Source organism: Choristoneura fumiferana, chromosome 27 (genome assembly GCF_025370935.1).
Source record: "Choristoneura fumiferana chromosome 27, NRCan_CFum_1, whole genome shotgun sequence".
Classification (NCBI taxonomy): Eukaryota; Metazoa; Arthropoda; class Insecta; order Lepidoptera; family Tortricidae; genus Choristoneura; species Choristoneura fumiferana.
In genome coordinates this window covers 5,600,643-5,614,674 of record NC_133498.1, presented here as the reverse complement: position 1 = coordinate 5,614,674, position 14,032 = coordinate 5,600,643, and the positions used below count along the sequence as shown (strand labels likewise).

General features: G+C 37.8%; 1 protein-coding gene across 1 annotated transcript in view; it reads left to right on the top strand.

Moving 5' to 3' along the window:
• The first annotated feature begins 1,544 nt into the window (after nt 1–1,544).
• LOC141443436 (uncharacterized) overlaps nt 1,545–14,032 on the top strand; it is a 46,943-nt gene continuing 34,455 nt past the window's right edge. Inside the window, 1 exon segment of the mRNA XM_074108732.1 lies at nt 1,545–2,266. Coding sequence (XP_073964833.1) covers nt 1,786–2,266 — 481 coding nt within the window. The 5' untranslated portion in view covers nt 1,545–1,785.

The window sequence follows — 14,032 nt, the reverse complement described above, 5'->3', positions numbered from 1 at the left end:
ACAGATCCGTTATATTTTAAAATATGTTTGTATGAGTCAACATCATCATCATCGTTATTAAAATAGGTGTTATTATACAAAATGCCGGCGGGAAATCAAAAGCTATGTTATTTTCAGATGCCTTTGCAATTTGAAATTTGGGCTATAAGAGCTGCGAGTAAGGCTACATACCTTTATCTCTTATAGCCCAATCAATAAGCAGTCTGAGAATTTTTTTTTGCCTGCCTGCTATGTCACTAACTAATTTAAAATGAAATGATCCGTCTATATTTTGCTTCGGAGCAGGGGTGCTACTACGAAATCCGAAAAATACCGTCCCTCTCACTCTCGTATTAAATAATATGTGTCAGCAGGACGGCAAGATACAAAGTTCGAATTTTATTATTAGGGGCAGAGGTCTGCTTACACTGGCTATGATGTCTACAAAATTGTACGGAACCCTCAGTGCGCTTCGACTCTCTCTTGGCCGGCTCTTGTTTGAATGTCGGAAATTTTGTAATCTTTCAAAGGGGGCACAATTATTCGTTTTAATCTCATGATAAATATACTCTACAAAAATGATAACGTATTATGAAGGTGATAATAATGAAATAATTTAAGCCTGAACGAGATACGTCTGATATAATACTTTCGATAAACAAAAAGCAAAGGTTATTTATTTTAGGCGTGCTTGTCATACTTTCGCAGGTGGTAGGACCTTGTGCAAGGTCCGCCCGGATTGCTACCACCATCTTGCTCGCTAATCCTGCCGTGAAGCAGCAGTGCTTGCACTGTTGTGTTTCGGCGTGGAGAGTAAGACAGCCGGTGAAATTACTTGAGGTATCCCATCTTAGGCCTCTAGGTTGGCAACGCATCTGCAATACCCCTGGTGTTGCAGGTGTTTATGGGCGGTGGTGATCTCTTACCATCAGGAGACCCACTTGCTCGTTTGCCATCCAGTCGAATAAAAAAAAACACTTTCATTACCAGCAACACGTATTTCATGATCATCATTCCAGCCTATACCTACAAGTGCCACTGCTGGGCACAGGTATCCTCTCAGAACGAGAGGGCTTTTGCCATAGTTCCCACGCGGTCCCAATGCGGATTTGGAACGTCACACACAATTGAATTTGTAGGTAAATTTCTTCGTAAGTGAGTGCAGGTTTCCTCCCGATGTTTTCCTTCACCGTAAAGCTCATGGTACATACATGTTGATGGATATATTAAATATCTTGGAAAAAATCGCTCTGAAGCGATAAGGCCGCCTATTGCTTATCTTGTAATTTTCTCAAATTTTATCTGTTTTTTGTATCGCTTACTTTTGTGATGTTCAGTAAAGAGACATATTCATGTATCTGCTTCTATCAAGATACGAACCCAGGCCGCAACCATTGCGACAGTTATGACGTCTCTGGTTGGTTTAATGCTCCAAGTTATGGCATGGTCAAAATAGAAGTATTGTGCTGTACCCACTTACAATAAGTAGTTATGTAAACTACATTTCTCCAAACTCGTCTCTTTACTCTTTGCCGGTCGATTTTCGTCACTCTAGTGGCCGGCGGGAGCGCAAGCACACTTTCGCTTTTTAAATATCGAACTCCGATTCTGATTTTGAAAACAAGTCAAGTGTATTTGGAACATTCAGCCAAGTTTAAGTGTTTGCAGCCAGTATTCCGTGCGTTACGTTTTTGAATGAAAACAAAACGGCCAGTGTTGTAAACTTTTAAAATATTTTTTTTAGAAAAAATAGTTTGAAAATAAAAGTGCGTTGCGAGTGAAACGGATGATTTAGAAGAAGAAAGTATGATTAAAATAAAAACGACTGGTGTTGCACTGTTTTATTTCATTGTTTTAGCAAAATCCAGTGAACGGACAGAAGTTGTGAATGAAAATCTATTTGACTCTAAAAACTTAGTAAATGTAAACAGTAACGTGATTTCAAGACTTTTAAGTGAAAGTAAATTTAACGCGGATACAGTTAAAAGTATCGGTAAAAATACAGATGCAGTGAATCATTATGAAGACATCACTATCTTAGATGAAAATGGACAATTAAAAAACTTGAAATACAAATCTGCTAATAAAAGACCGAGTGATATAAATGCTGATTACAATAGCCTTATTGCCGGCATAGGACATGTTGAGGCTAGTGACAATAAGGTCCATGCTAGTATAAGTGACGATAAAGACAATCAAATTGAAGTGCCAGTGAAATTGAGTGAGATAGACGAAGCTAAATATGAACTTAGTGGCCACAAGTCGAAGTTCTTCGATGAAATTGGATGTAAGTTACATTTTTAACAATCTATGTCTATTACTTACAAAAATATCATAAAACAATGATCTATTCTAAAACAAAGAAAAGCTTGTACTATGGGTACTAACTAAACAATAGTTAAACATGAATAAGTACAAACCCTATCCAACTTCTTTTTACTTTAATATACTTACTGTAACTAGAACATACTGGAAAAAACGAAATACTTTAGCTAGGAATCAAACCCGAAACTTCATCAATGTGTTGCATCCTACTACACACAACCTCAGTTTTAATTTCTCAGCGTAATTTCCCAATGTGTTCTCTAGACAGTTAATATTTGATAATTTGCGAATTATTTGTCGCCAAGTGCCATCTATGTTAAAATGCTAGTCTATACGAGAGACGCACACACTAAAGCATATTGGTACTACTCGCCCAGAACGATAGATGGCGTTGTTTTTAACAGACGGATCACTATCGAACTAATTAGTGCGAGGAATAAGTGAGATTAATTAGTAACCCTAAGGGTGCCAGTGCGTCCGTCTATCACAGGGCTCTATTCTTAAGCCGTTATATCTAGACAATTGAAATTTTTACAGATTATGTATTACTGTAGCCGCTATAACAACAAAATACAACTAAAAATAAAATAAAGTTAAAAATAAAAGGTGGTAGACATACAGGAAACGTGTTTTTTCGTAGAAAAGTCATAGTGACATCGCATTCATGTGTTTTTCTGTATTTTATTTTATTTTATTTGTGTTAATTTTGCTGTATATGTGTGTCTTCTGTGTTAGTGAATAAATGTATTCTTTCTTTCTTTCTTTCATTGCTTGACGTTTAGGATCTCCCCACATCTACTGACGCGGAATCTGCTTTAGTCGACCATAAGGCCGGCTTGGGGAGTCCCACTGTGAACGTACTCACAGTAAGCGTCATAATGAGTTCCTCAAACAATGCGATGTCACTGCATTTCAGTCAATAAGTCTACGGTGGGTCAGGAATCAAATGGTTCGACTGTACATACATGCGAAGCAATGAAGGTTTTCACAGAGGTGAAATATCGCTAGATGGCGTTAGTATCGTGAAGTCCGTCATTGCTTGCGATTGGCTCATTTAGATTTAGATTGTTTTTTTTTTAATCTTTTTGTATTTTTTATTTCAATTCCAAATTTTGTTACTTTCACTGTTATCCCGTAAAACCCATATCGAAAATACAAACTGAAATATAGATGCATAGAAAAACCAGAAAAATAAGACCAGCGCTGGGAATCGAACCCGGGTCCTCGGCATTCCGTGCCACGTGCTATACCTCTACTCCGCCACTGGACAGTGATACAGACACAAATTTCTCCTATGCACCACATATCACAGCTTGTTTGGATTGGCTTATTCAACCAATCACGAGCAAACGTCAAACGTCAAATGGACCTCACGACACTAACGCCATCTAGCGATATTTCGCCTCTGTGAAAACCCTCATTCAATGAGGGCTATCGTTTTTTGTCTCACTAGATGGCGCACTGTTGCGTGAGGTTTTTAAGTATGGTTTTGAAAGTCTGTTATTACGGGCGTGAAAACAAAGTTTAGATTAAAATCATATTTAATACACCTTAAAATCGTACCATAAAAATATCGAGCATGCCACAGTGTTGCATAGTTCCCGTTTTGTTCGGAAAAAAGGGAGGACAAAGGTTTCCGAAAGACAAAACTGTCTCAAAACACAGACATTAATTTCCCCGGAACGCATATTTGCCATAATTAATTTCAGGTATTGCAAAATATTCACAAAATGATTCTAATTATAAATAAACCCGCGTTACTCACCCAAAAACTATGAGATTTGACATTTCGGAGACCTCACGCTACACTAGCGCCTCTAGCGGCGAATTCATTCGCGATAGCCCTCATTGTGTGTGTGATGTTCCCAGTTCCAGGTGTCTAGTGGGGATTCCCATCATTTCAATTCAAATTCGAAAGACCTTATCGCAAGCAAAGCCGCGTGTAAAGCTAGTTTAAATAAAACGATTACGAAACCAAAAACCATAAAACGTAATAACCTTTCTCCTAAATATTACCTATAGGCTCATAACCCCATTATGTTGTATTATAAAACCCCATAGTTATAACTTATAAGTTATAATAAGTTGCGGTAGATATTTCATAATGCCAGTGAAAGTAGTATCCGGTTAGCGGTGAGGCTCGGTTTACAATGGAGTTGTTGAGTCGTTTGAATAAAAGTCAAAGTCAAAGTATTATTTTCACTTGTCATGTTCGTAAACTTGGTATTTATATTCTATGTAAGCTGCATTGAATTCTGCTGCTTTTTATGGCCTTGTACGCAAAGTAAAATCTTCATCTAAAACCAAGACAATCAGGCGGCGACCCCATGAACAATAACGGTTAAAATTTTATGAATTTGTTTAATTAATTGACAATTTAAAACAACCATATCTTCGTATATTTTAAAGGGCTTTACTTGCCCGAATTTCAAGTGCCATAATATTTAACCGCCATAATATGGTTTCTTATAATTTTATTTGCACTACTCATTGTTTACCATCAATCAAATGACAGAATCTTTGTTTCCCATAATTTGAATTTCAATAATTTCACTTTTCATAATAATTGTAATTCATAAGTATCAAATGCCATAATTTCATTTTCCATCCATGTAAATGGTGATTATCGACACTATATACTGATAAATCCCATACGTCAAACAAGCCTTTAAATTAAGTGAATTTTACCCACGTACGTTAGGTTAGGTTAGAATTGCGACAAGGCGCTTGGCACCTTTACTACGCGGAATAGGAGCTCCGCGCAGCGAAGCTTCGTCGACATTAATTACAGTCGTTTAGGCCCCTATCAGACGATGTATTCAGAAAGAAACACTGTTTAGTATGGCGTTTAAATATTCTATTAAATAATGTTATTGCACTTAAAATTAATGGAAAACAATACGTATTGCATTCGTATCATTATGGCATCTAATTTTCGGGAAAATAAGTATATTATTTATAAATTTTCTAGTAAAAGAAACGTTCGGGCAAATGAAATTATAGAATTATACAACATATATAACTTTCGGGCAAACAATACATAACCATTTTAAAGATATATTATAAACTAGCCGTTGCCCGCGACTCCGCCCGCGTAGAATTCGTTTATCTTTGTCCCGCGGGAAGTATTCTATGTCCTTCTCCGGGACTCAAACTATCTGTGCACCGAATTTTACCTAAATAGGTTCAGTGTTTTTAGATGTGAAGAGGTAACAAACAAACAAATAACCAAACAGACTTACAAACTTTCGCATTTCACACATAATGGGATAGTAGAATGTAGTCAGCGTAAAATGATTTTTATGCCCTAGTGCATATAGTATTTTTTTGTCTAAAACCTAACGATATTTACCTTTTTAATTTTTGCATGTCTTTTTTTATTATAATGAGAGAGAGAGGAAAACGAGCAAGCGGGTCATCTGATGGTAAATGATCACCACCGCCCATGAGCACCAACTACTCAAGTCATTGGTCCGTTTCCGTCCTTATATCTATTGTTTTTATCTTGTGTTTACTGTGGAGGCAGCCTTACTGCCCACCGAACTTTCCCCAGCCAACCTTCACACTTGACACGTGCGGTAGGTAATGGTCTTACGTAATATTTGGGTTTAGGCCACTTGGAAATTTGTTATTATAATATTATACGTGTCTGTTATACGAGTATTATATAAGTTATATAACGTTTATAAGTTTTTATTGGACTGTAAACATTTTTTTATCCCCGACGCAAAAAGAGGAGTGTTATAAGTTTAATGCCATGGCTGTATGTCCGTGGCGTCGTAGCTCTCAAACGGATTGACCAATTTCGATGCGGTTTCATCGCTTAAAGCTGAGTTTCCACCAATAATGGCCGAGAATGTGTTGCGAGCTCAGCTCAGCTGTTTCCACCACTGTGTCGTGCGAGGGGAGTTATGAAGCGTTTCTATTGGTTATATATATATTATATATTATAAGCCTATTTTAAATGTATGCCATACGATTAAATAAATTGGTTAATGAAAGACACATTCCGCTTATTATACTTAGGTGGAAATGCTGCACTAGGGAAGCGATAATGAAAATCCCTAAATAACTTTTATTTTATTTTATTATTATCTAGGATTATTTGTCATTCAAGACAGTCAGACAGTTTGTCAAGAGATCACCCGTCGAATCCGACTCGACTGGGCAGCGTTCGGCAAGCTTCGCAGTGTCTTTTCGTCCAAATTACCGCGTGTTTGAAGTCAAAAGTCTTTGACCAGTGTGTGTTGCCAGTGATGACATACGGATCTGAGACGTGGGCGCTAACGATGGGCCTCATGAGAAAACTCAAAGTCCCTCAGAGGGCTATGGAGAGGGCTATGCTCGGGGTTTCTCTGCGGGATAGAATTAGAAATGATGATATCCGCAGTAGAACTAAGGTTACCGAAATAGCCCGAAGAATTGCGAAACTGAAGTGGCAGAGGGCGGGGCACATTGCTCGCAGGACTGATGGCCGATGGGGTCAGAAGGTTCTCGAATGGCGTCCGCGGACCGGGAGACGAGCTGCCGGTAGGCCTCCAACAAGATGTAGCGACGCGAGAATAAGATTGCGGGATCGCGTTGGATGCGGAAAGCACAAGACCGGTCTAAGTGGAGAGCCTTGGGGGAGGCCTATGCCCAGCAGTGGACGTCTTTCGGCTGACATGATGATGATGATGATGATTTGTCATTACATTTTATTGATAATATATAATGATTATTTTTGTTTTTAAATTTACTCGTTAACTGTAATGCTGTGTAAATTTTCATCCCACTAATATTATAAATGCTAAAGTTTATAAGTGTTTGTTTGTTTGTTTAGTTTACTGCATGACTGAATGTGCCTACCTACAAGACATTTTATATTTGTATGCCCTTGGGCGGCAGCATAGTGATACAAGTCTATGATCAATGTACCAACTATTTTAACCTATGTTTGACAAATAAATTATTTGTATTTGTTTCCTTATCACGTCTAAACCGCTGACCCGATTTAAATGAAATTCAGCATATAAACATTTGGAGTTCCAGGAAGGACATAGGATAGTTTTTATCCCGGAAAATTGCATAGTTCCCGTAGTGAGACTTGAATTCTTGCTAGTTGGTTCATTAGTAAATACGACTACGCACTTAGCTTGGTTTAATAAAACCTTATTACGCACGTTCGTTACTCACAATAAACCGAATTATCTGTGTGACTTTTTTACGTATCTACTTATCTTTTTATTAAAGCAAAGGTCGTGAAAATATTATTAATTATTCATATCTTCGATTATGTAGGCGTATGTTATAGTGTGCAGTCAACTAATTAGATTCCTAGGCCGCTATAGAACCTCGTCGTTTTGATATTTAGGTACGTCATTAGATTAAATAGCACTGTTATTGACAAATTAAAACTTAAATAAATAAATATCACGGGACACTTGACACCAATTGACCTAGTCCCAAACTAAGCAAAGCTTGTACTATGGATACTAAGCAACGGATAAACATACTTATATAGATAAATACATACTTAAACACATACTTATTAAACATCCAAGACCCGAAAACAAACATTCGTATTATTCATACAAATATCTGCCCCGGCCGGGAACCGAACCCGGGACCTCAAACTTCTTTAGTCAGGTTCTCTAACTACTTGGTCATTCGGTCGTCGGTTGTTTTAATAATAATAATAATAACGATTCTTTATATTTAAATAATTCGACTTTTGTCTAAGTACTTTTTTGTTCTATTTTCGCCCGCATTTTTATCCTTTGGGGGGAATCAGAAATGAAAATGAAATTATGATATGCAACTGTCGTACACATTATAATTTTCATCGCACTTGCTCGTAAACAGTGTCGTAACGTGCAGGCTACCTTGATTGCAACCCCCCAAATAAAACCCTAGACCTTAATGTGCTTGTCATAAGCCCGTGGTCGGTAAAAGAGTCATTGCCCGTACTAATTTTCATGCCATGAAGCCCAAGGTCGGTAAATGAGTTTGTTACTGCATGGTGTGCTGCTGCTCCGTGCGCGCGCTGCACACGCACGCCATGCACATGCTGCGGGGGGAGGGCGGCGGGGAGCTGGCGCTGCCAAGAGCGCAATCAGCGGTATCGGCAATTTTTGAAAAAATATTAGTTTTCTCTTACAAATATACAATTTTACTCGCAAATGTGATGAAAAACATTGTATGTCGCACGGGCGGTACTAGAATTACGAACATTGACTCATTAAAGCCCTTAGTCTTCGACTTCGGGCTTCTAATAGACTCTCGTTCGTAATTCCTTATTTACCGCCCTTAAGACACAATGTACTATTAAACCTGTTGAATCTAAGCATGTAACATAACGCAATGACCTGACAGTGACACAGTCAGTTTGTCCGTATCCGTTTCCTTTTTTGTTATCGCTATTCTGTGCTCTCTCTCGATATCAACCTCCGTAAGAACTTTGTTTTGTGAGTGCTCCTATATTTAATCCATAAATTTTACTACTATCTGACAACTGTAAATAGTGGGTTTATTATGGAATAAATGCTGCTACGTTATAGGATTAATTCTGAAGTTTATTTTAAAGATTCCTTCCTCAACTTCGTTGTGCCTAACAGCAGGGAACACGCTATCGAATACACTGGCCTCTCAACAAAACCTCATTTAATAAAATTCAGGGCAAACCAATAACCCTCATTTTGCGTCGCAGATGAGTGAAAATATGACAGTTGACGTCATTCGTGATATCACTACCAGTAAGGCAATACAACTCAATCCAGCAGTTATAATAACCATTCCAATTTTCAGCCACATTAGAACCATTTCACTATAAATGCCCCTGTTACATCCTTTGAATAAGTATGCGAAATGGGCAATGGGTTACTGAGATAAAGTTGTACCGTGGTGCCAATTGCTTTGGCTGAATATGCAAATAGCGTCCTAATCCACAAATCCAGATGTCGGCAACGTTCTAAATATAAAAATTAAAAAGTAAAACCGGAGACAGCTTTCCAGCCGCTCTCGCCGCTCTCCGGCAGGGATACTCAACATGTTTACGTTTACAGAATTTGAATGAATATATAATATTGTACTGTTTTATTATACCCATTAAATTTAAGCTTTTCTTGCCTTTTTTTGCATTTTTGAAATGTGACGTTTGCTTTTTAATGTATATTTAATTAAAAACAGTTTGGTCAAATAACCTGTCCCACAAAAAACAAAAATAAATTACCAAAATGTCTCAACTAATTAGAGTATATTGAGCGTTAAGTTTTGGACGACTATATTACTCGTTAACATGTAAAGAACTGTAATTAAATTTTATCACGAATCCAAAAAACAACTATGTATAAGCTTTTAGGGTGAGACACTTTTTGACCGGGACCTAAAAATATTTTACTTGAAATTTATTGTACCGCTCGTGATTAATTTATACACGATGATTTTTAAAAAGTGATGCGGTATCTTTTTTTTTAACTTAATCATTGATAGAGATATTGTTTCAATCACAGTTACACGGAACCAAACTTATTTCTCATTGATAATTTTTATTTTGAAAACAACTTTTAGAATCGCGTTATGATAGTAACAAATGTACCGTATGATTTCTGATTTACTTCAATCATAAACTCGATAACTAACAACAAATCCACTGTCATTACCCGCATAAACAACGAATGCGCATAAAAAAAACGCTTATAAAACCAATTAAAACAAACGAAAGTCGCGTGTTGAGCACCCCTCACTTTTAGGTGTCACAGCCGTTTTCTTGCACACCAGCACAGTGTCGCGCCGAGACCAATGTCCTGAGCACGCGTAAAAAATGATTTCGATTTCGGAACGGTGATTTGAATTTATTTACAATTTGGAAAAAAGGTTTCGTGCAACTGTATTTTTTTCGCTGTGTAGTTTTGAGTGGTAAGTTAGCGTTTGGATTTTTTTGTGTGTGACGTGCGCGTTTTTGTAGTAAAAAGCAAGTGTTCATTGTGAAAAAGATCAAAGTTATAAAAATGCCTGTATAATTTTCCTAGAAACATTTTTTCTTAAGTCTGTTTTAAAAAAAGTTAAATAATACAACAGTTCATTATTATTATGAGAAATAATTCAAACTATTAAGGGTGTTCACTCTGATCTATGGCTATCTGTCATGATAGACAAAACAACATTTACACACGATATAAGGAACACAAAGAATAACAAATACGTCAGTACAAATTAAAGAAAAATAAACCTACTAACTTTTTATAAGCTAGAAAACTTATATTTACAAATGCATAAAGTTTATTTTTGACTGTCGACCGAAATTAAACAACTCGAAATTCGATATCGGTGACTGTTAAAAATACCTAATTTCGGTGCAACAATAGAAGAACTCATCTTTATCCTAGTACGGTCAGTACGGTAATAACATAATAACTAAAACGAACTTTACATACACTTTACATACAGGGTGTCTCAGAAACCGATGGCAATCTGACAGTAGCTGATTGATAGTTTTAGATTTAGTTGAAATTCCTTAATTTTTGAGATAATTCTATAGTTTTGAATGTAAGAGTTTTGAAAAGATAGTTTTTGTCGAATATTTCTGAAAAGACAGGCGGTGTGTAGCAGTCTCCGTAGTATTCGTTTATCGATATCCCGTGGGAACTATGCAATTTTCCGCGACAAAACTATCCTATTACCTTCCCGGGCCCGGGAGTCAAGCTATCTGTATACCGAGTTTCATATAAATCGGTTCAGCAATTTAGACGTGAAGAGGTAACAAACAAACACAAACTTTAGTATTTATAACATAGTAGGATAAAAGTTAGACATATATTAATTGTAGACGACCAGATGGCCTAGTGGTTAGAGAACCTGACTACGAAGCTTGAGGTCCCGGGTTCGATTCCCGTGTCGGGGCAGATATTTGTATGAAAATACAAATGTTTTTCTCGGGTCTTGGGTGTTTAATATGTATTTAAGTATGTATCTATATCTACATAATTATATTTATCCGTTGCTTAGTACCCATAACACAAGCTTTGCTAAGCTTACTTTGGGACTAGGTCAATTGGTGTGAATTGTCCCGTGATATTTATTTATTTATTTAATTTTTTCATCACACTTGCTCGTAAATAGTGTCGTAACATGCAGGTGACCTTGGTTGCAACCCCCCAAATAAAACCCTCGACCTTAATGTGCTTGTCATGAAACCCGTGGTCGGTAAATGAGTCATTGCCCGTACTAATTTTCATGTCATGAAGCCCAAGGTCGGTAAATGAGTTTGTTACTGCATGGTGTGCTGCAGCGCCTGCAACTCGCGCGCGCGCGTCGTGCACATGCTGGGGCAAGAGCGCAGTCGGCGGGATCGGCAATTTTTGAAAGAATTCCTTTTACAAATATACAATTTTACTCGCAAATATGATGAAAAACACTGTATGTCGCACGGGCGGTACTAGAACTACGAACATCGACTCATTAAAGCCCTCAGTCTTCGACTTCGGGCTTCTAATAGACTCTCGTTCGTAATTCCTTATTTACCGCCCTTAAGACACAATTTACTATTAAACAGTAGATACAATGCCGTTTTTTTTTTTTTTATTCGACTGGATGGCAAACGAGCAAGTGGGTCTCCTGATGGTAAGAGATCACCACAGCCCATAGACAACCAACCTAGAGGCCTAAGATGGAATACCTCAAGTGCCAGTTATGTCACCGGCTGTCTTACTCTCCACGCCGAAACACAACAGTGCAAGCACTGCTGCTTTACGGCAGGATTAGCGAGCAAGATGGTGGTAGCAATCCGGGCGGACCTTGCACAAGGTCCTACCACCTGCAAAATGCCTGCGTTATGCCGTGCTATTGCCTAACATAATTATTCAGAACATGTCCCCGCTTTCCACGGCATCTCAAAGAAGAGTCAACCTCCCGAGGTCACGCGCATGTCGCAACAAGCGCCCGCGCATCCGGTACAGCGCATTTGTAAACACTAATGTGAACTATAGTTTCATCATCATCATCCCTATATACGTCCCACCGCTGGGCAGAGACCTCCTCTCAGAATGGGAGAGCTTGGGCCGTAGGATTGGGAACTTCAAACACACCATAGAATTGCTTCGCAGTTTTGTGCAGGTTTCCTCACGACGTTTCCCATCACCGTAAAGCTCGTGGTTAATATCAAATGTAACTTCGCACATGAATTTCTAAAAGCTCGGCGATAGGTCAAACCACTAGGCCACCACGGCACCACTAATGTGAATTTAATGCACTATTAGGTAATCAAAAAATTTCAGTCCTTTTATATTTTCATTGTTAGCGTCTTGTTTGCCAGTCATGTTCAGTTTCCCATGGATTATCAATGCTAGAAGCTGTAATTTTGCACGGATATATTATATGTAAACTGTGCCGACAAAATGGTACAATAAAAAATTTAAAAAAAAAATTTTTTTTAGGGTACCTCCCATAGACGTAAAATGGGGTTGATTTTTTTCTCATCCAACCCTATAGTGTGGGGTATCGTTGGATAGGTATTTTAAAATCATTAGGGGTTTGCTAAGACAATTTTTCAATTCAGTTATATGTTTGCGAAATATTCAACTTTAAAGTGCAAATTTTCATTAAATTCGAGCGTCCCCCCCCCCTCTAAAATCTAAACCGGTAGGTGGAAAAATTTGAAAAAATTCAGGATGGTAGTAAGTATATTAAACTTACAAGGAAAACTATAACGGCTAAGTTCGCTTGAGAATTATTAGTAGTTTAAGAGTAAATAGCAGCCTAAGGTATAAAATATACCTAAACTTGGAAGATTCCGTATAAAATACGAAATCCTTAGAAAAATATTACTTAATTTTATCGTAATGGCTACGGAACCCTATTTTGGGCGTGTCCGACGCGCTCTTGGCCGGTTTTTTAGAGACTTTTGTTCAGGACTTTGAAATCTATAACATATCAAAACCCCAGGATATTAAACTGAAACCACATTTTCAATACTTTAGTTCCGGGGTCCTTTGGCCCAACATCCTCTTTGTCGTCGTCTCATAGAAAAGTCAACCTTCTTCAGTTGCTTGCGCAGTGTCGCAACTCAAAACAATGCCAGCGCCTGCGCATAAGGCACAATACATTTGCAAAACTATTCATTTGGATGTTAGGGTTCCTTTGGCAGTTGGACCGTACCCAAAAGAACCATCATCATCTCAACCTAAGTACGTCTCACTGCTGCAGGCCTCTTCTCAGAATGCGAGAACGGGCGCATACGGTGCGATGCGATTCCGTGCCGTCACCGTTTTTTAAGCAACGATTTGGCCGCTCCTTAAATTGACCCTTTTTTGCGTCAAGGTTTAAGAATAATCTGAAGGTAATATCATTTCAATCCCCCTTGCAATTATATATGTGGTTCGATACTATCTTACTAAGTATGTCATATAATATGACTCATATTCTAGTAAGTATGAAGCAGATTGCACAGATATATTGCCATTGTATATTATGTGCGATGTTTCCTAGAGATAAAAGCTGTTTTCTACTACGTTCACTAGGTTAGGAATAGTAGATTTTATCACGAGGGATTGAAATGATATTTTTACAACGAGGGTTCTTTTTTAAATCCTGAGCGGAGCGAGCAATTTTAGAGAAGAATCCTGAGTAGGTACAAGGAAAAAATATTTTACTGCCGAGTGCACTCCACTTTTTAACTCGCCCTATGAAAATATATATTTTTTTGTTCGACTGGATGGCAAACGAGCAAGCGGTTCTCCTGATGGTAAGAGAT